The sequence below is a fragment of the Misgurnus anguillicaudatus genome, chromosome 17, assembly GCF_027580225.2.
Source record: "Misgurnus anguillicaudatus chromosome 17, ASM2758022v2, whole genome shotgun sequence".
NCBI lineage: Eukaryota > Metazoa > Chordata > Actinopteri > Cypriniformes > Cobitidae > Misgurnus > Misgurnus anguillicaudatus.
Window position 1 is genome coordinate 39,725,679 of NC_073353.2, and position 22,499 is coordinate 39,748,177.

A 22,499-nucleotide genomic window follows, 5' to 3' on the forward strand; every position below is an offset into this window, starting at 1 on the left:
CTGTTGATTACCAAAGGACTACAAACTTTTCTCGGTTTATAAAAGCAAACAGAATTAGTTTACAGTAATTCACTGAGAAGTGTGTAGGGCAGCTGAAACAGACACAATCAGTTTTCTTTGAAAATGTTAATTGAAAATGAATCTGAAAGTGTTTATTATTTGGCCTTTGGTCATGTAACACAAAGACTTGTATAGGACCCAGGATAACATTTCTGGTCCTAATGTTGATGTCAAACACTGTTATGTAGGATTTTCTGGGTAAATCATGTTCTGGGTAAACACCTCACAAGACTCTTCAGCCACCTTTCTACTGTACACGACATTGAGACATGACTGTCGGAGTTTGCTCCCTAGTGGCAGTTGTCAGTTTAATCATAAATCTGTGCCAACATGAAAGAGAAGCTCATTCCAGCGCAAGAGCCTTCCATCTACAAATATTAATTGTAGTGGAATAAATAAATTAATAAAAAAGAACGAAACAATAAACAGCTAGTCATATATGACAAAAACCGGCAATATTTTTTGAGAGAGAACATTAAAACAAGACTGAAAATAATAATGTGCAAATATTAATTATTTATTTATTGTTTTTTTAATAAAGTTAAACAAAAAAGGATTAATAATTTTCACCACACATACAGTTTTTAACTCTTTCCCCGCCATTGACGAGATATCTCGTCAATCAAGAGAAAACGCTTCCCCCGCCAATGAAGAGTATTTCCGTCTTTCCGCAATACCGCTATTATCCACTACTTTTTAAAACCGGAAGTATTGTCCTATGGCAAGCTGCTGCATGTCCGTGTCTGTTTTAAAGATCGCTCTGAATGGGATCTCTATGAAAAGTGCGTCACAAAAATGGAATTATCTCTGCTTTTTGCTCAAAATGTGGTGTTTTTGCAGAAACCTACCCATATTCAAAAGCTGATTACAAAAGAACTACTGAAGGTAGGATGAAACCTTTTTTTTTTTTTTGAAAGCAGGGGGTCTGTTCTTTCATTTGATATATTGTATGTTTATATATTTGAAGAAGAACATTTTTTGGAAGGCATTAAACTTTTGTGAAAATCATGAAAAACGCTGGCGCTGGCTGGCGGTGAAAGAGTTAATTTGAATACACCAATACATCACTTCAGGTCGGCATATCGCATGCGGTGTAGTTGCACGAGTAATTTGTTTTTTTACGGATCCAATGCTTACAACGGATCCGAAAAGTATGCATCCTTAGATGGTTGTCACCTTACGCTCTTTATAGGAAATTAATGACTTCCGGTTTATCGCCTGTCGTGTACAGTGGTTAGGCGGCTTTATAGTATTTAGGATCAGGAGCGATCAAATCCTTGTGAACAGGAAGGTGCGATCGATTTGACTTTCGTATTGTGACGCATTTCCAAGCGAAATGAAATATCACACGAGAAAAGTAGAGGTTGTGGCTTGTGTTTTCCACTGAGAATGTATGGGATATAGAAAAGTTGGTATTTCATTCAGAGTTGGAACTCGCAGCAGACTGACAGCTGGAAGGGGGGCGGGGTTAACGGTAGCTCCGCCCAAGCGACAAAGTTGATGTCATTAGAGAAGAATCAACACAAGTGGAAGTGCATTTTCAGAGGCATGATGAGGAAGATGAATTAAAAAAATTATAACCCACACAAGTAAATTGTTTATAATAAACACTACAATATTCCAAATAAAAATAAGATTTTTTTATGTCATGGGGACTTTAAAGGCCAGTTGATGAGTTACATGTTAATCCATTGTTTGTGTGTGTTTACTGTTTATGTCTATGTGTGTTTTAAGTTGTGTTTTTATTTGTTGTTAAACACTGACCTCATGAATGTGGGTTTGTCTTTAGTTCACCCAGAAGTAAAAGGAATAATTTATAAAAAAAATATATAATTTATTGATGCTACCTAATATTGTTCCAGTCCTGTATTCAGGGTTCCCACGGGTCCTTGAAATCCTTGAAAGTTTGTGAATCTGGGGGAAATAATTCAAGGCCCTGTGAAGTTTTTGAAAATATACATACATAGATACAGGTCATTGAAAGTGCTTGAATCTATTGTATGCAAGATGGTTTCTAGAAAAATTCAAATTATTCCCTCTTTAGTGTAGGACAGTGTTTCTCAAACTTTTTCAGCTCAAGGACCACTTCATCTTCCAATTTTTTTCTGAGGACCACCTAACAGAATCCCACTCTAACACGCCCCCAAAAAACAACAAAATAGGAAGGATAAGCTAAATTTAAGTTTAATATGCAACTGTTTTAAGTCAAAAACTAATTTTTTAAACACAAATGCAATGCTATGTTCAGAAATTATTATATGAATTTTATTTCATTTGAACAAGTAAATGTGAAATGAGTTATAGCTTAATATGAACAACAAACTGCACGTATGAAAAAAATGCAATTAAACATATAACAGCCTGGGTCCAACTTAATGTCTTTCCAAAGAGCCCTTAGTTTAAAACTGAGGTGGTGGGTATATGAAGTCTATGGTTATAACTATAGTAACAATACAATGCAAGTACACTAGTACAAAACTAATAGATCTGTGGATTTTAGCTGCTTTCAGCTGACGCTTGATCCTTCTTTTGACTCTACTTTGGTTTAGCCACTGATCCATTTTTACGTTATTAAAACAGAAAGGCAAGAAATGATATCACAGTTTTGCAAGTGCATTAAAAATCTACTTAAATAAGTTATGATTGTATAAACGCTTGCCTAGTTTAGGTCATCTTTTGGCGGACCACTGGGGGGGGTTTGGCGGACCACACTTTGAGAATTACTGGTGTAGGATAATATCATAAAATTTCTAGTCTTTTAATCACACATGCTAAACTGTTCACTTTAAATGCTTGTGTCTTCTGTATGTGAATGTTGATTCGTACCAAAATGCTTTTTTGCATAGTTGTGTTTGACACATGAAAACGTCTCGAGTTACGCATTTAACTGTTGTTCCCTGAGAAAGGAACGAGACGCTGGGTCTCCCTTGCCATACTTCCTGCGTCCCTGTAACGCCGTCTTTGGCAATATTTCAGATAGCAATATACTTCCTGGCTCCCGTGCACATTGTCTTTGTCATTAAGCCTCACTATTGGTTGAATTTGACACATTCAGACGCCCTTACCCCTGGAGGCGTCCCCAAAGTGTCACCGCAGTGACGCAGCGCGAGTTCCCTCGAAAGGGAACTGTAACAATGTATCTTAAAAGGTAACATGATGTAACTTTGCTCTCACTTGAAATGTGTCCACACATTTAGTCCCTGAATTTGAGGGTAAGGACCTGGAAAGTCCTTGAAAGGTCCATGAATTTGAAGTTAACTAAGGTGTGGGAACCTTGTGTATTATTTTCTTTTCCACCTGCCTGAAACAGATGTTAGTCAAACAGTGTTTTTTTTCTTCACTTTAACAAAAGCAACAAACATGTATTGAATGATAATAACCGTCCATACAACCTATACACTGAACAGAAGTCATTCAATAGCTTTGTGTCATTATTTATTAATAATTATTTATTAATAATAACACACAGGTGCCTTTTTAATGTGACATGACTGCACATGAAGTTTGTGAGCTCTTTTGGAGAAGATCGTTACTGACAATGAGATCATTGAATAAAGACAAAGCTGTCATATGAATTCAAAAGACATGACTCTTAATGCGATTTTCTGTCCTTTTTTCCCGAGTTTGACAGTAAAATTGTTGTTATGCTCTGCATAACATCTGCTGTTGTGTTACTGGAAAGAAACAAAAGCATTGTGAAATGAACAACATGAAGGTCTGTAAATAATGACAGAATCAAAATTGTTGGCTGAACTGTTGCTTCACCATATGGTATAAAACAGGAGAGAAATCTCTCACATTTCCAAGTGGAAATGTGTGCGCTTGTGTCTCTGTGTGTGTTTTATTTGAAGTATAAGTAAGGAATAATTGACGACGGGCCATTGAATTATAAGAAAATAATGCACACCAAGGTGGTAATGCGGCACGACGCGAAGGACCGGGGTCAATTATTCCGCTTATACCACGGTTACCACAAACATTGCTCTGGTGCCTATTTTTAAGACATTTGAAAAGTTAGCTGTGCGGTTTACAGAAAAATAATCAACACCCATAGAACATTTCTCAGCCAATCAGAATGCAGCATTCAACAGACCCGTGGTATAAATATGTGTATATGCACACATCCCAAAACTGGTCTCAGTTCTCTTCATCAGCTCAGTCCTGTTGCTCATTACCTCACAGTTAAAGTAATAACACTGAACAGTGGCAGCCAGGGTTTCATTTATACAGATGGAGAGAGAGAGAAAGAAAGAAAGAAAGAGAGAGATCCTAAACTAAGAAAAGTCCAGACCAGACTCAGTGATTATAACCTCACTAGACAGGCAGACAAAGACAAACCTGGTTACCAAAAGAAGACAGATTGTGTCTATACATGAAGTAGAAACAGAACTGCACTTTTTAACATCATGCACAAATTAAAGAAACATTTTTCACTTATTTACAAACCACCACAAAGACTTTAACCACATTCATCTAAAGGACAAACAGAGAGGGAGAGAGCGAGACCTGAGGTTGACTTACTGTATCTGGTGATGATGTCATTACATTGAGTCACATTATTGCCTCTTCTGTTTTGAGTCCTCAGTGACCTCTACTGGAGGATTTGGGTGATCATTTCCAGCACAGCATGTACAACCTTTTAAAGTTCATGCTGAGTTCCCCAAATAGTTTGTTTCAGTGCCCGTCTCCACATAACAAACCCTCATAATTTCACACATATCTGCTGTTGTACAGTGAGAAATACAGATTGTGTTTAAGTTGAAGAGGTTTATTTTTCCCTGTCCTCTATACAAGTTAAAATAGTGTCTAGGTGAAGCTGTTTGTTTGTGCTGGATAGTGTTTAGCAGATGTTGAGAAAGTCTTCAGGGAGATGATGATGATGATGGGGGATGAGATGTCTTCTTCAGGAAACTACAGAAGTCTGCATGCAGATGTGTAAGACCCTAAAGTGTACTTTCCTTTTACAGTTAACTTCGATAAATACAGCGTGTTTGTCTGACTGTTGCCACAGAGCTGTTTTAAAATCCATGACCGTTTATTCACTATAGTTAAGGTAATAAAATATGAGTTTAACTATTTGATATTTGCCATTGGTTTTAGCCATCCATCTGTTAGACTGTCTCACAAATGAATTACAGTAGGTTGAATAGCTGTCAGCTGTTAAATGTAAGTACGTACACAATTAGATAATACCACTTTACGTCAACCAATTACCAAACAATGCTTCATTTTGTTTGGTCTCTAGTGTAAAATGGTCACATTAGCAATTAAAGATCAAGGTCAGGTCAAAGTGTCACAAATTTTTATGAATTTTACTGGTAGTCCACTGGATGAAGAATTTTTCTGTATGTCCTACACTGTAAAAAAATCCTTAGAAATTGCAGCTGGGTTGCCGGTAACTTACCGTAGATTTAAATTTATATTATTTACTGCCAACATTTTGTTTAAAGTTAAATGAACATTTAAACATTTACAAGTCTTTGTCTTTACAGAGTAAAACTAAAAAACAGCATCAAGCAAAACATTCTGGGAAACAAAATCTGAAGCAAAAAACAGAAAAAGGTTGATAATGATTTCTGGTTCCCAGAATGCTTTGCATGAGGCTGTTATTGTATCGTTTTATTCTGTAAAGATAAAGACTTGTTTATATTTAAAATGTATTTAACTCTGAACAAACTCTTGCCAGTAAATAACATAAATTTAAATCCACGGTAAATTACCGGCAACCCAGCTGCAATAACATTGTACACTGTAAAAAATTGCTGCAACTTTGCAGCTGGTTGCCAGCAACCCACTGTAGAAGACGAAGTCCAAAAATGTGTCATGTTCATTCAACCTCGAACAAAATGTTGCCAGTAAACAACACAAATGTAAAATCTATGGCAAGTTACTGGCAGCTAGTTGCCAGTAATACCCAGTAATACTGTAATTTCTACTGAATTTTTTTACGGTGTAGTTTACTTTATTTTGCTATACTCAATTAATTATAGTATTGTGCACCTATTAGTAAAAATATCAAAAATGATATCTGAATACATTTTTGTTTGACTCTCTCTGTGTGATTGTGTATGTGTTGCATCTCTCTTTGAACAAGTTTATGATCTGTCTTTAGATGATTGACATAAAGGCCCGTCCTATTTGTCTTTTACTAAACATTGTGACAACTGCAAATATAATGCGCATTAACATTAAGTTTACTATAGACTGTCATTATTCTTGATCTTAATGATCATTGATCAAGTAGCAAATGATCAAGTAGAATTACAATTAGTAAGTTCAATAAAATTTTTGGTAAATATTTGTAGCTGTTTAGTTTATACCTTCTTTCGGGTCAGAAGTCAATAATCATTACTGTCATTTTAACCATACATAGCAGTGCAGTACAGGACCATGGTTTTACATACAGACACTGCAATACATAACACAACACAAAGCTAAAGGTAACCTGTGCACAAGTCAGGGCTTAACATAAAGGACTACCCGGTGGCCCGGGGCCAGCATGAGAGACACTCGGGCCTGTAAACAGTATTGCCAATTGCCCAGTGCTGCCCCCAGTCACTAAAATATATTTTTTATGTTTTTCTGTTATGCAAGGTTACCATCGAGACACATTTTAAGCGTTGTGAACATTATCTTCTCAGTAATGTCTTGAGGTTTCTCCTACCTTATTGGTTGTTGTGGACCCTGATGCGTGTGTTGCTTGTTATATCAGCTGGCAGAGCAAAGAGACATTAAGATGGTAGCTGTGCACTCTAATTATGAGCCCAAACCAAAACATCATTATTTAACATCTTGGAAGCAGACATTTACTTGTGAAAAATATGACAAATGAAATGCCGCAATGTTTTTACAATTTACCGTCAGATTCCAGGTAAAGCAGACAAGTCGGGAGCCTTTTTGTTGGAACAAGCAACTGTGCACAGTTAATCCTGATATACCTGCAACTATTGACCTGATGAGAGTATTGTGAAATTTCAGAAATAAAATGGCCAATTTTCTCAACAAATGATGAATAAAATGTATATGTATACAATTATATTTGACTTTTGAATTACAATTTTAAATATGTGATGCTGAAATATTTTTTGGTTTGGTCAGTGAAAATTTTGTCAGGGCAAGTGAAAACCTGAACCACTGGCCCGACAACTATTAAAAAAGTATTTTTTTTGTTTATTTATAATTTTTTTAACTAGAGTAAAGATCTTTCTCACATGTATATGTTCTGAAGTTTTTCCAGGCGCTCTGACGTTCACACTTAAACCGTCTGTGTAGCTGTTAGTTGTGCGTGTGTTATGGTATCTTGTACTGATCCAGAAATGCATGACCATCTGTCCCAGCACAATTAGATAAACAGATGCACCATGAAGGATGTATGAGAGCTCCTAAGAGTCGTTCAGGAGGACACAAGGTCTGGATTGTTTGAAGCAGCGTTACATACAGAAGCTCTTTATCTGCATGAGCCTAAGATCCTTAAACTGACATTAATATCTGTTTGTCCTCTCCACCAAATATCTGAGACTCATGCATTATAAACAGTGATGTGTTTGTCTCCTATAAAACCAAAACTATGAGAAATGTGTGGAAAGAAATGTGTGTTTTTGGTATATTTGTCATCGAGTCAAGATTGGGAAGGGTTTTCCGGTTTATTCGTCACACTGGAAATGGAAGATCAGATCAGTGCATTATATCATTTGTATTTTACAGCAGGTGTCCATAGATGGCAGTGTAGATCAGACAGAACCCACAGTCATCACACTGAGAGCTGATATACATGTATATTAACACTGGAGATTTTGTTTTAAAAAGTAAATATGCAATGCTAATCATGCTTATCTACAGTATATACAAACTGTTCACATCACAACATGATGAATTTTAATATTGTAATGAACAGGCCCTGTACTAGGCTTGCTGGACTGCATGTGAAGTTTTAAAGGGGCCATGACATGAAATTGTCTTTTATCATTAAGTGCTATAATCGAGTCCCCAGTGCTTTTATCAACCTAGAAAATGTAAAAAAGATCAACCCAGTAACTTAGTAATCAGTAATCTGTGTTTACACTTCATCAGCTCATTTGCATTTTAAAGAACACACCCAAAACCCACAACATTTTTGCACACACCTACAAAGTGGCAATTTTAACATGCTATAATAAATTATATATATGTTATTTTGAGCTAAAACTGTATATATGTGCTCTGGGGACACCAAAGATTTATTTGACATCTTAAAAAATTATTGAGACATGTCCCCTTTAAAACGCGAGCTGAATGAGCTGATGATGATGAAAAATGTCAAAATTTGATTTTAAAACTGCACGCAATGCACAGTATATTTACCGTCTTATATAATTTATATCTACTATATATCATGCTACAACCAAACTGCATATACTAATAAAAAAAGCAGAAATACGTCTAAAACAGACATATTGAAAGCTGCCTGGAGACTTGCCATTGGCTGTTGTATTTAAATGAATAATGAGTTGAGTTTAAGAAAGGATTATGCTATTTTGGGGATGTTTTACTTAAGTAATATCGCTTGAGTAGGAGTGTGATATTTGTTTATACCATCGCGACGATATAAACAAATATCACACGACTCTGAGAGCAATATTGCTTTTATACAACAATTCGACGGCACACGTTTGAAAAACGAAAACTAGAAAACAACAACTCAGTTATTTTGAAAGCCTCTTTGTTTGGGAACTACTTTCTTCCGTTACGCATTTGAAGGCCAAAATGACAGGTAACACTCGGCTGTTTTGAATCTCATAAAAACTCAATGGACGGAATAGCCATTTCTTAATAAAGCCGTTTCTTGGTCACAAAGTGTAGTTTTAGGATTAGTTCAGTCGAGAATATATATGTGTAATATTCAAATCTGCAGTCGATTATTAAAGGTAGCGCCTGTTTGAACATTTGCTTAGAAAGATTCAGTACATGAGAGAACCAGAGCCATGAGCGGACGTCAGTGTTAACTCGCCCCGCTGACCACGGCCCTCTCTGGGCTACATCTCTGACAGGGATTCCCTGTCTCTGATGTTGGCCCTGTCTGTTTTTGATGATCAAAAATGAGATCAAATCAGCAGTATTTGGTGTTGGTATTCATATTTAGTGTCTTTTGTGTTGTTATTGTTTTGGAGCGAGATAACAGTTAATGAAGCTATATTTATGTAACGTTACTATTGCTTTCCCATTTACTCTTATCGCGATACGAGCATTTGCTTATTGTTCTTGTCAGTACTATATAAAACAGTTTTTTATAAGTGTCAGAGATGTTTTTGCATGCTGCTTATCAGTGGCGATATCTCATAGCGTGTTTTAATAGTCTTGTCAAGATAAAATAAATGATCAGTTGTCCAAATTTAAAAGCTGCAGTTCCACGGTGTTATGCGTTCTGATGAGAGAGATCGCTCCTGAGAAAATTGTTTTCGTTTCTTTTTCCAAGTGTTAATCGTCCACACGATGTGACATTACTCTAAGTTTAATGTTACACCCAAGAGCGCTGATCTTCGACGGGATAATCACTTCCGATTGGGATTCACAAATTCACAGCGCATCCGTGTGTGCGTGTAGTTTTTCCAGTCAGAGATTAGCCTGTTTAAAGAACCTCCATTCACTAATACTAAAATGACCAGTAGGTGGCGGAATGATACAAACGGTGAAGCAGTTACTGTTACGTTATCAGGACCATATCGCATGGCTGGGAAGAGCTCTTGGCCAATCAGATTCGAGAACCAGAAAAAACTGTTGTATAATATAAATAGAATAGTTTCATATTAATATGTGTTGTGTTATTGCGTTCATGTAATAGTGAATTGCATTTTCTGATATATATTTTAACGTTTTCTTAAAGGCTCTCTAAGCGAATAATGTGCGACGTCACTTCCTGTTGATGTTTGAACTGTTTTCAAACAAACGGAGCGTAGCTAACGCCTCCCCCTCCCTCTCCCGTCCGTGCTTTCATGAACGCGCCCAACCCCCACCCCCAAATCCTTCTTGTTGTTTATTGGCTGGAACACTTTTTTATCTTTTGTTGTGCTAGGTTTGGCCACTATGTTGATATTGCCGTTTGTCGAGCCTGAGCTGTCTACAGAGATCGCGGTTTTTTACAGTTTGATCAGCGGACTGGCAGCAAGCAGATAGTGAGGAGATGTTTGCTGTATGTAACAAAAAATGTTTTATGGTCTAAAACGCGTCAATTCGCTTTTAAAGTTACCATCGTAGAGAATAGTGGTATGTTTCCTGTGAGTTAAATCTAAAGAGACATCTGAGCTTTATGTAAGACAACCAGACATTGGTGGGCAGGAGCTGATATAAATAGTGTTTGCAAACAAGGGACATTATTTGTGTAAAGAAATCTGTTTTATGGACATTTCTAGGGGGCAGAGGGACATCTGGGGGGGCAATGCCCCACCGTAGCCCCCAGAGACCTGGCCTTGGTAGTGAATATACTCTCTCTCTCTCTCTCTCTCTCTGCAATAACATGTCTACGTAAGCAAGTCACACTGTATCCCAAATTAAGCTAAATTGTATTTTTCAATAAATGTATTATTATCTGTCTTTAAACATATCACCATCTCTGAACACATTCATTCCTTTCTGAAGGGTGTAAGGTTTAAAGACAGATGGATTTCTCTCGCAGATTTAAGGGTATTTCTGTTGGTAGTGACTGCACTTCTCTTTATGACTTTATTTGGTCAGATCGTGCACAGGCTGCGGAGGTCTTTGATCTCAGTAGGGTTCTTCATGATAAACAGAGGTGTACAGGGTTGAGGTGGATTGTAATGGTGCTATCTTTGTTTTTTTAAGAGGCAGGACAGCCCAACAAAGAGAAATGTGACCTTGATCATGAAATTGATCACTGGTCGAGTTCTTGCATTCAAACACAGCTAGAGGAATAGCAATGATTGTAAGGGATTGAAACAGAAGTCTGTGAGAGAACAAGACACGGTGAAGGACAAAGAGAGAAACACACACACACACACACACAGTATCACAGTGATCTCGTCTCTGAGTTCCTAAATAGCAAATTGCTGTGGTTTCCGGCTGTAGTTTACATTCCCAAACTGCTGGAGTTGTTGGCGCAGTCAGTCGAGCTTTCTGTCAGCAGTGTGTTGTCAGGCGTACATTGGGGATCTTTGTTTTGGATCTGTAAGGAGTCGCTGGTGACCTGCGGTGCTTGATGATTCATTTTGCTTCTTCTCTCCTTCTGTACTAAAGGACCTGTGAGAAAGCCGAAATATGTGGAGAGTCCACGTGTTCCCGGAGATGCCATCACATCGTCCCTGAGGAAGGTGGGCGACACCACATCTGGTGAGTGGATGTTTGCTGTTGTTCATCTCACAGGTGTCAGATGTCTTTCCTATTTTTACAGTAGGTTGCACTTGTCTGGAGGATACTTTATAATATCAATGTTCACACATTTTAAAAGAGCAATGATAAACATATTGAGGAATTTACAGACATAGCAAACATGGTAAATATATTTTATTTCATTTTAAAGTTCAGTTTACTTTGTTAGTCAAATATATATTCCCAGTTGACCGGGAGATGACCGGAAAAATCCTGAAAGTTCATTGGTTATAGTCTGTGGGAACTCAGTGCACAAATGTTTATTCTGGAAAATTGTCTTTTTAGCCTGGGACTTTGTGATCGTACGTTTGGACTGTGTGTGCTTTTTTTGTTAAATTGTGTGTGTAAGTAAAGCTATATATGCATAATTTTATTCGCTCTGTGCATTTTTCAATTGAGATAATTGTATGTGTGTCTGTGCATGTACGTGTGTACTTTTCTCTCTGGATATGTAATTGTGCATGGTGGTGTGTATTGTCAGTTCAGGGTCAGGTGCAGTGGAGTTCATGTGTTGGACATTTATCACTGTGTGTACTGTATATTTGTGTGTGTGTATGATTTGAGCTTTCCAAACAACTGTGATGGTTGGTTGGCGCCAGTAGAATGCCAGCTGTCCACATCACTGTATCATGCTGGTCATGTGATGTCATCAAAAGGCGTCAGAGATGACGATAAAACAGTAGGGACAGCCAATGGCAATGATGGCTGCGTCCAAAGACCCACACTTGCTGTCTTTACACTTGACCCCTTGACTACTTACAAGACGTTTTTCTTGTATTTAGCTTGAAGATCCCACGAGTGCATGTAAAATCATTCACATGTTGGGACACACTTAGCAAGTGTTAAAATCTCAATCCAGGTAGTGGCAGCAATTTGCACCAAATGTTTTTGTTTTTTATTTACTTAAATAAAACATTTCACCCCCCCACCAAAAAAAATATTAAGACTAAACTTCAGAACCACAATTCTTTGCACCTGAATGCATTTTGTGCATGCAGTTTTAATTAAAGTTTATCCAGTAGTCCCTAAATAAACGACACAATTAATGTTGTTTCTAATTATGTGATAAAAGCAGTTGCAGATGTTCTACAAAATACATAGCTCAACAGAGTTTGCACCAATCAAATGTGCAACATTTTCAGTTTTACAACCAAAATATGTAATATCCATTTATTAAAGGATTAGTCCATTTTCTTAAAAAAAAAAATCTATATAATTTACTCACCACCATGTCATCCAAAATGTTGATGGCTTTCTTTGTTCGGTCGAGAAGAAATTATGTTTTTTTTTTTTTTAGGGAAAGCATTCCAGGATTTTTCTCATTTTGATGGACCCCAACACTTAACAGTTTTAATGCAGTTTAATGCAGGTTCAAACGACTCTAAACGATCCCAAACGAGGCATAAGGGTCTTATCTAATGGAAACGATTGTCATTTTTGGCAAGAAAAATAAAAAATATGCACTTTTAAACCACAACTTCTCGTCTTCCTACGGGTCACGGATGACGTATCGAAAACTCCGCCCCAGTGTTTACAAGTGTGGAGAAAGAGGAGCGTTCAGACGTTGTTGTATGTGGAATGATACTAATTAATGTCTTTGTGTCAGTTTATTGTTTAAAATGGTCTGCAAATGTCCGTTTCATATATGTAACACGTGACCTTTCTACATCAGACGAGAAGCTGTGGTTTGAAAGTGTATATTTTTCTTGTCAAAAATGACAATTGTTTTGCTAGATGAGACCCTTATGCCTCGTTTTGGGATCCTTTATAGTCCTTTGAACTGCATTAAAGCTGTTAAGTGTTGGGGTCCATTAAAGTCCATTAAAATGAGAAAAATCACGGAATGTTTTTTTCAAAAAACATAATTTCTTCTCGACTGAACAAAGAAAGACATCAACATTTTAGATGACATGGTGGTGAGTAAATTATCTGGATTATTTTTTAAGAAAATTGACTAATCCTTTAAATTACAATTGAAAGTTTCTGTGACATCTTGTGAGGTCTGGGTGAAAGTGTCATGATTTACATCCAGAACATGATGTATGATGGGATACCAGTCTCAAGTGGCGAAGATGGTAATTGTGGGTATCTGGACACAGCCAATAATATGCCGAATGCTTAGCAGTAGACAGATGTGTTTATATATATGTGTGTTTACATGTAAAACTGTATTAACTTATTTTGTTTACACCTGATGTCAATATTTAGAGATAAGGGTGGCCAGAGTTCGATATGTTGATGTTTTAAACACATTGCAGAAAGATACAATACCCTGTATGCAGTGTGCAAAGTTTGCATTGCATACTTCTTTCTTGTAAAAACTAGTAAGACGATTCAAATTTGCTGCTTTTTCTTGGTGAAGTTAAAACACTTTTGGGAATATGGGTCTGTTAAGTGTTTTCAAATGAAGCTCAATATAACCTGGCCTGGATTTTGAGCCCATGTGTTTACTGCATATCTGTCATAGCTCAGTGACACACCCCAGTTATCCCAACATCACCTCCAAACACACACGTTAGGGTCAACAGTGTTTACATATGCAGTCTGTCACAGGTTATTTTAACCCTGAGATAGTTTATAGATAGCATCTCCACACATTCCTGCAGGCTCACATTGCAGGGTGGCATGAAGACGTTTTTGAAATGAATGCATGTAAACCCACCACAATGTCCACAGCAGTCTTTGACTTTGGGTAATTAAATATTATTTAATTGTCAATGCTAAATGTCTTCATTTTGTTGCACTGGTTACAACAAAAAAAGTTCAGAATTTGAAGAATATTGACCCTGATTTTGCTTAGGCCTCATGTTAATTGGTCAACAGCCTTGTGGGGGCTGAAACAGCATTCCTGACAGTCCGATTGGATTTTATTCTTAAGATTTAAATGATATTTTTAGATCAAGCAACAGTTTACATTTATCATTAACTCTTTTAACAGTGGGAAACCAAACAGCTTTTGGTAATGTGAAGGCTCAAGGCTCATCTGCGAAACATTTCATAAAAGTGTGGAGAGGGAAAACCAAACATTAGCATGTGTCATTATTCATCATACTTACTGATGACATTAATAATGCAGAATTAAGCTCAGGGTGTGTGGAGATGATAATAATGATGGTTAGTTGCTCACATTTTAGCTTTTCACACTGTTTAGTCAAGTTAAAAGTCTGGTGGGGCGTTCATTTATTAACACACAATTGTTTTCATTCACCTTAAGTGATTCGATGGTGCAGAATGGTTGTGTGCAAATGTTCAGTCAAACATCAGAACTGCATTGAGTTTGTGTATTTGGATTACTTTTTAAGTATGGAACTGTCAATGTTTTTGTTTTGATGACAGAAATGAACGAATGAAAGATGAATGGATACATGAATGATTGGATAGATATATGATTGAATGAAAGGAAGGATGGATGAAGGTATAATTGAATGAACGGATGGATGGATAAATGAATGAATGGATGAATGAATGTATGATTGGATGAAAATATGGATGTATATATGAATTGATGAAAGGATGGATGTATAAATGATTGGATTACGAATAAATGAATGAATGGATGGATGAATGGATGAAAGGATGGATATGGATGAATGAATGGAATATGGATAAATTGATGAATGAATGGATACATGAATGATTGGATAGATATATGATTGAATGAAAGAAAGGATGGATGAACGGATGGATAAATGATTGGATGGATGGAAGGATGAATAGATAGATTAATGAATGGATGGATGAATGTAATATTGGATGAAAGGATGAATGTATATATAATTGGATGAAAGGATAGATGTATAAATGATTGGATTACAGATAAATGAATGGATGGATGGATGGACGGATGGATGAATGTATAATTGGATGAACGGATGGATGGATAAATGAATGAACGGATGGTTGGATGGATGAATGTATGATTGAAAGAAAGGATGGATGGATGTATAAATGGTTGGATTACGGATAAATGAATTAATGGATGGATGAAGGTATAATTGGATGAACGGATGGATGGATAAATGAATGAATGGATGCATAAATGTATGATTGGATGAAAGGATGGATGTATATATGATTGGATGAAAGGATGAATGTATAAATTATTAGATTACGGATGGATGAATGAATGAATGGATGGATGATATATTATTGGATGAAAGGATGGATGTATAAATGATTAGTTGAATGAAAGGATATATAAATGAATGAATGTCTAGATGGATATATGTTTGGATGAAAGGATGGATGAATGGATGGATGGATGAATGAATGAATGAATGGATGAGGCTGTGTAAAGCAGTCTAAAAACAGACAGAAAATAAATAAATAAATGACAGAAGACAGCAGAGGAGTGGTGTTTAAATTCTTTCTATTTTGATTAAGTTGCTGAGGAGCTCGTCATGCTAAAATTAATTCATTAGAAATAATAACCGGATCACATCAGGAGTCTGATTATAAGTGACACAAAACACAAGAGTGAGAGATGTCTGAAACAACAAGTAAAGCTCATCATCAGTGTGCTTTGTTTTGAATGCACCCTAAATTCTGCTGGATTATTTTTAACTCAATGCTGAGTTAAATACTGGACAGAACACATGTTGAGTTAAAAAATAAAATAAAGCTATGCTGGGTTGTTTTAACTCATGGTTAGGTTAACAACAACCCAGCATAGGTTTATTAATATATAACCCAGAAGAATTTAGAGTGTGCTGGAGTCCTAACCTGCTTAACCAGTGAAATATTACAGATTTTTACTGTGGCTGTACTGGTTCAGATTCATTTTTTTTTAGGTATGTGTCTTACTGACAGATGAAACTAATAGTATGGCAGCATTGATTTTGAATCCCTGTGTTTTTACAATACTGTAACCATGTGATTTGATTTGATTTGTAGTCACACTGTTTGTAACGTGTTGCTGTTGGTTAAGTGATGGCTGGTTAGCTGGTTGGAATTTGATTCATGTATTTGGTTCATTTATAGAATCTCATGTTTGTTTTATATTTTCATCCATCAGTTGTAGTGATGTTAGCTGATGTGAGGATGTTAAGGTGAAATCGGATATATCTGCATTCATCAAGTGTATACTGAAGTAGTTCAAGCTTTCACACACACATAAATTCTCAGAGACAGATTGTGTAGTTTCTGTTAAACACACACACAGCTCTGTGCCGTTCTGTTAAGTTTTTATAGGCTTTAAATCACACAGGAGACAAAGATGTTTTTGTTTTCTTTTGCCCTATGCTCCTGACGTTATTTTAATAGCAACGTCTCTTTTAATATATAGCCAGGTGCTGACTGGAGATATCTTCAGATGGAAGTTCTTTTGCAAACATGAATGACATTTGATATGAGACACACACACACACACACACACAGCTTTGTGAATGTTCTGGTTTCCTGATCACTGACCAGTCCTGAGATTGCTCCATTGCATAACTTCAGCCCTGACTTATTCTCTCAGGATAATGGGAAATTAAGCAGCTGTTAAGTGTCTGATATCACAGCCTTCATCCACAACGGTAGGCAATTCTGTAACTATAAATGTTATGTTATGTTTAAGCGGGTTTCCACACCTGAAAAATTGTTTTGTTTTGTTCATTGCTCAGAACCAGGATTTTTGCAGCAAGTACCACTCAAATTTTCCTTAAAATGTGTTATAATCAATGGGCAACCCTCCAATCTATATCGTGAAGCCAACACGGAAATGTCTTCAACTGCAATTCATCGACTGGCCACTAGAGTCTCCAAAAGGGAGTCAATCCCATAGACCCCCATGTTAAAATGCCCAATTTTAAAGCAGAAATAAATGTGTTTACAGTCTGTTACAAAAAGTGATTTTGGTCTATATAGATAATTTCCCCCCTTATAACAACTGTGAGGGGGGGGGGTGAATTTTTGTAACTCATCCGTTTAAATTATATTAAGCCGAAAAGTTCTGCATAATTAAGGGCGTGGCCACTTGAGTGACGGGTGAACCGCCACCGCTATCCCTAGAGTCGAGCTGGGTGGGCGTGGTTTCAGCAACCAGCCACCTCACCACAACCTATGTCCCGCCTCTTTACCAGCTTTTGGGTAACCGCGAGTGATGCATGGTGACACGCTGCCAAGATGGGACGGCAGGCCCCACCAACTATTGGCTTCAAATAAGATCTTCACAAACCTATGGGTGACGCCACAGACACTACATCCATATTTGTTAGAGTCTATGGGTATAATGTATATAATTTATATAAAAAAGGTTTCAAAGTAACTTTCCTACAGTTACATGCATTATTGAACAGTCATCAGTCTGTCGCACCTTTAAACCCCTGAACCTCAGGCTATTTAAAGATTGGTTAAAATTTCTAGTTTAAACACTTTCCTTTTCTAGTCATGGTTTTCTTGTAAATTCTTTTTTTCAAGAGTTGTCAAGAGTTTGTCTGATGGCAAACAAATACACTTGAGTTGCTTCCTGACATATAGGAACTAGATGAGGTGCAATGTGACTTGCATTACAGTTGCATTGATTTGTTCATATCTGGCTTGGAAAAACAAATTTCATCTGATGAAATTGATCTCTTGTGTGGTCTGCTGGAAATTTCTAATAAGGGTATTCATTTAGTGAAGTACAATGTCAAGAATTGTGAAGGGTTGTGATTGCCTCCTGAGATCCCCAACCCAAACTTCTGAGGCTTGATGAAGTACTTCAAAAACTTTACTATTATGACCCTCAGTAAAGGGCGTGTTATAGTTGTGCGTAGGTCCTACGGCGTAGGTTCTGCATCGGATTTCATTTATACTTTTGCGTCATCGTCCGCGTCGATGTGCAAACACACGCGCAGACCGCTGGTAGGCAGTAACCACGCGTGTAACCCCAGTAGCAGCGCGACCGTCAGAGAAGAAGAAGCTTAGCAAGTTAAACCACAAACGAAGAAGAAACAGCAACTTGTTGTGTATAATTTTAGAAGACCAACAATGATGAAAGTAAATAAACAACGACTTCTGATGCAGACGGGAGGGGTTCTGGTGGACCAATCACAGCGCTTGCGTTCCGCGTAGATCTGACGCGCTGTTAAAATTTTTGCGAGGTGCGCGTCAGGCTACGCAGAGCTACGGAAAGCCTACGGCATAGAACCTACGCACGACTATAAATCGCCCTTAACTCCTCATGTCTTCCAGCCAAACTGTCTGTGTCAAATAAAAGGTTTATTTGGGTACGGATTGTAGATTTACTCTTGAACGCACTTAAGATTAAACAGTTTTATGGTTGTTTTGAAAATATTTTTCATGCTAATATATAGGGCTGTGTATCGCCAACCATTTCCCGATACGATACGTATCCCGATACAAGGGCCCCGATACGATGCGCATCACGATACTTTTTTGTTCAGAATTTAGTAACATTATTTTTATTATCTGTTTATTGTACATTGAATAAGCAGTGTTGTAACAGTTGTGGTTTTGCCATTCATTTATTAGCTTTTGGGGTAACTCATAAAAATACTTAAAATCTCAGAGTTAGTACTTAACTTATGTGTTTTTAAAAGCAGATTTACAAAGATAGTGCCTAACTCAACAGGAGAGAGACAGACACGCAAAGTGAAAGTATACCCCGCTACCTTTAACTCTACGTACTCCGCGGGACACATTGCGTCATTTTCATATGGATCAACAACAATTCGTCTTTCAAAAGTGCATCCGAATCGATACGGAAGGTGCTGTATCGATGCGCGCATCGTCAGGCGTCCATGACGATGTATTGTCGTATCGATATTTTGAACACAGCACTACTAATATATAGGCCTAATTCACAGAATGATATTTTTAATGAGCAGTGTTGGGAATAATTCAACATGAATACAATTCAGAATGACTTTCTATTAATGTTAGAGGTCTTATAGGAACAGGTCACTCAAAATGAATATGCAGTCATTATTTATCCTCATGTTACCTATTATAATAATTATTTTCCCAGAAAAATGAACATCCAGCACTGCATAAACCTCTTCATTAGCCATTTCTGATTGGACCTGATGGGTTGTCATGGAAATGATGCTGGGTAGTTGAGGACAAAATAAGATATAATAGTGTAAGGCAAACCAATTCAGATTATATTTCACCCCAAAATCTCAAGCAATAACAAAAAGCTAAAGTTATAAATTAAAAAAAATTATAAATGTGTGCACAAAGATGTTCATATTATTTTAGGATTTATATCTATTCAGTGAAATTTTCATTTTATCTAAACTAGACTTTTGTAATACTTATTATACTTTTAAAATACTTGTATCAGGGGTTCAATGTCCAGGTAATTGCATACCTGACGACAGTTTTGCCTATGAAATAATCATGATGTCATGATGTTTTTTGGCTTTCATAAATGGCAGATATACAGTTTGGCTTGTCATTTTTTTATCTGTGATGGTTATGTTGGGTTTCTGATAGATGAGTCCACTTTATTTCCCATGATTCCTTGCATTTGTTTGGAGAGTTCTGCCTGGAAGTAAGAGCTGTTCTCTGTAGAGCTTCATTAATCCAAATATAACACACACACACAAACTGTTGTCCATTAGTATTACATAAGACAGCTACGTTATTTATGCACTGTTTTAACAAAACGTTACTGTCCCATCAGCCTTTTAAGGAAAACATCACTGTTTTTCAATATTTTACTATGTTTTTACCTCAACTTAGACAAAATAATGGTGCGTTTACACCAGCCACGGTAGAGGCGGCAAAATCACGCTAATCGCGCGTAGTTGGACGCTTGAACTTTTTGAGTTTACTCGCTTTATTCGCTTCGCTCGCTTCCTGTGATCACGTCACTACTACAGCAACGTCCTGATTGGTTAACGCAGTGCGGAAATCCACCGAAGTTCAGATTTTTCAACTCCCGTGGCAACGCTCAATGTTGCCGGGATGCGCCATTCACGCGCACCAAGCCGCAGGATGCCTAATCGCGTCTTTGCATTGAATTAACATGAAAATCACCCGCGCTTGCCGCCTCTAACGCGTCTGGTGTGAACGGCCAGTAATACATACCTATCTTTATTCAATGCGTGCACTTAATCTTTGTACAGCGTGTCAAGAATGCGTTAGCATTTAGCCTAGCCCCATTCATTCCTTTAGGATCCAAACAGGGAAGAATTTAGAAGCCTTCGTGTTTTTCCTATTTAAAGAAGAGCACTTAATTTGCAGCAGTTTGACCTCGGTGCGCAAACTAAATGCTCTTCCTCTTTACAATATAGTTCTCATTTTTTAGTTAGATTAGTTTTAGCGATTTAATCATTATACAGCCTTATGTTAATGATTTATTATAGGGTGAGTGTTGGGCTGCTGGCAGTGTAAAGGGCACCTGTTAACATCTGTGACTCTGGCATCTGCATTAACAGATGTTTATTAGCCTGAAGTTCACATCGAGGATAGAGAGATGGTAAGATATGGAGATTAGATGTTTGATAAAAGGCCTTTTAGCCGAATATCAGAAATGTGAGCTAGTAAGCAAGCATCTAGAAGACTATAGCATGTTAACGTAGTCCTATATCTTTGGTTAGTTTTGAAATAAAATTTCTTGTTAATGTCTAATATCACTGTATCCAGGCCAGTTTTTATTGGGTGATGGTAAAAACTGAAGAAAATGACAGGCTGTTGAGATGATGTTTTATATTCAAAGATAATCTTCTGTGATATTTTTTATATATTATTTTGATTATGTTATGAGTCTGCTGGTGTTTGTTGTGCTACATCTAACCTGATAGTGTTTGTGTTTAAATCCTAATGTGGTGACTAAACTCAGTGGTATCTGTGATGTTACGTGTAAGATTTTAAATGATTGTGTGTGTCAGGGTTCTAAATTAACTTTTTTGACAACCAGCCAAAGTGGCTGGTAACTTTCTAAAGTTACTAGCCAATCAGCATTTCTACTAGCCAAATTTTTTCCGGTGAAAATAAGAGAAATTATGAGTGCCACTGAATGCAACAATGATTCGTTTTTTCTTTCGCATGCATGCGACAATCCTGACAAAACATGACAACATTTTTGTGATGAAACATAAGCTTTCTTCATTTCTCTGTTGATAGACATAAAGCCTAACTGGGGCACAGGCCCCCCATTTTTTTGAAAGCCTGCTGTGTTCTATACAATGTCCTTTGCTTAACCCACTATTCTACAGTGCAACAGGTACTGCAAAAGATAAATATGTATTTAAAAATATTTAAGTATAATCTTTATCATACCTAACATTATTAACATGTTTGGAGGCATTAATGGCATAAAATGCTTGGTAATAATGACAGCGGAGAAATATTTTCTACATTATATAATGATAGCAATGAATAATAACTTATTTTTACAAGAATATTTTAAGAAACCAGACTTTTTATGACTGCTATACTAAATAATCTCAGTCACAGTTACTGCTAACTGTTTATGTAGTGTCCTAGAGTTAAATATTAGTAAACTAAATATTAATTTCATATCTGTAAATACAGAACAGTATAACACATACACCTGTGGATTTTCTCATCAACAATGCAATCCTATAGACTTGACAAAAGGTTTTCCTGAGATTTTTCCTCTAATATTTGAGAACTGACTGAGTGTGGATGTAGTTTGTCTTACCTCCCTAAAACTCATAATCTCTCCTTTCTGCTTCCTTTTCCCTGCTTTGCACAAAACATTTCTGATGTCCATCTACAGAAGCCAATAATGATCGAGTCAAAATAATATTATCATTATTATTTAGAAACTTACTTCTCGTCATGATTTCATAATTACTCATTCGCGTGGCGTCCTCTTTTGGATGCAGTTGCGCGCGCGGAGGAACGCAAAGACGCGCGTGGACATGGATACATGCCTGCACGCGTCAGTGCGACTGCTTTGTCGCTTTTCAAGCGTACATTGGGTAAATACATTGCATATAGATCTGAATATACTAGTTAACTGCTAAAATTTAAACTTGAGATTTACACCTGGGCACAAAAGATTTACACTGGGGCATGTGCCTCAGTAAAGGGGAGTGGTGACACCGCTGTCTTTTAGTCTATCCTCCCTGCTCTGCCCGTTCGTTCTCCTTCTTCCTTTTGTTTTCTGGTGGACGGTC

The 22,499-nt window shown here is 37.0% G+C and overlaps 1 protein-coding gene across 2 annotated transcripts in view; it reads left to right on the forward strand.

Annotated features, from left to right (window-relative positions):
* Positions 1-22,499, forward strand: part of tanc1b (tetratricopeptide repeat, ankyrin repeat and coiled-coil containing 1b) — a 166,418-nt gene that overhangs the window by 53,723 nt on the left and 90,196 nt on the right. For both annotated transcript variants that reach the window (XM_055216271.2, XM_055216272.2), the window contains exon 4: positions 11,287-11,379. In XM_055216271.2, the coding sequence (XP_055072246.2) occupies positions 11,287-11,379 (93 nt within the window). The remainder of the gene's footprint in view (positions 1-11,286; positions 11,380-22,499) is intronic.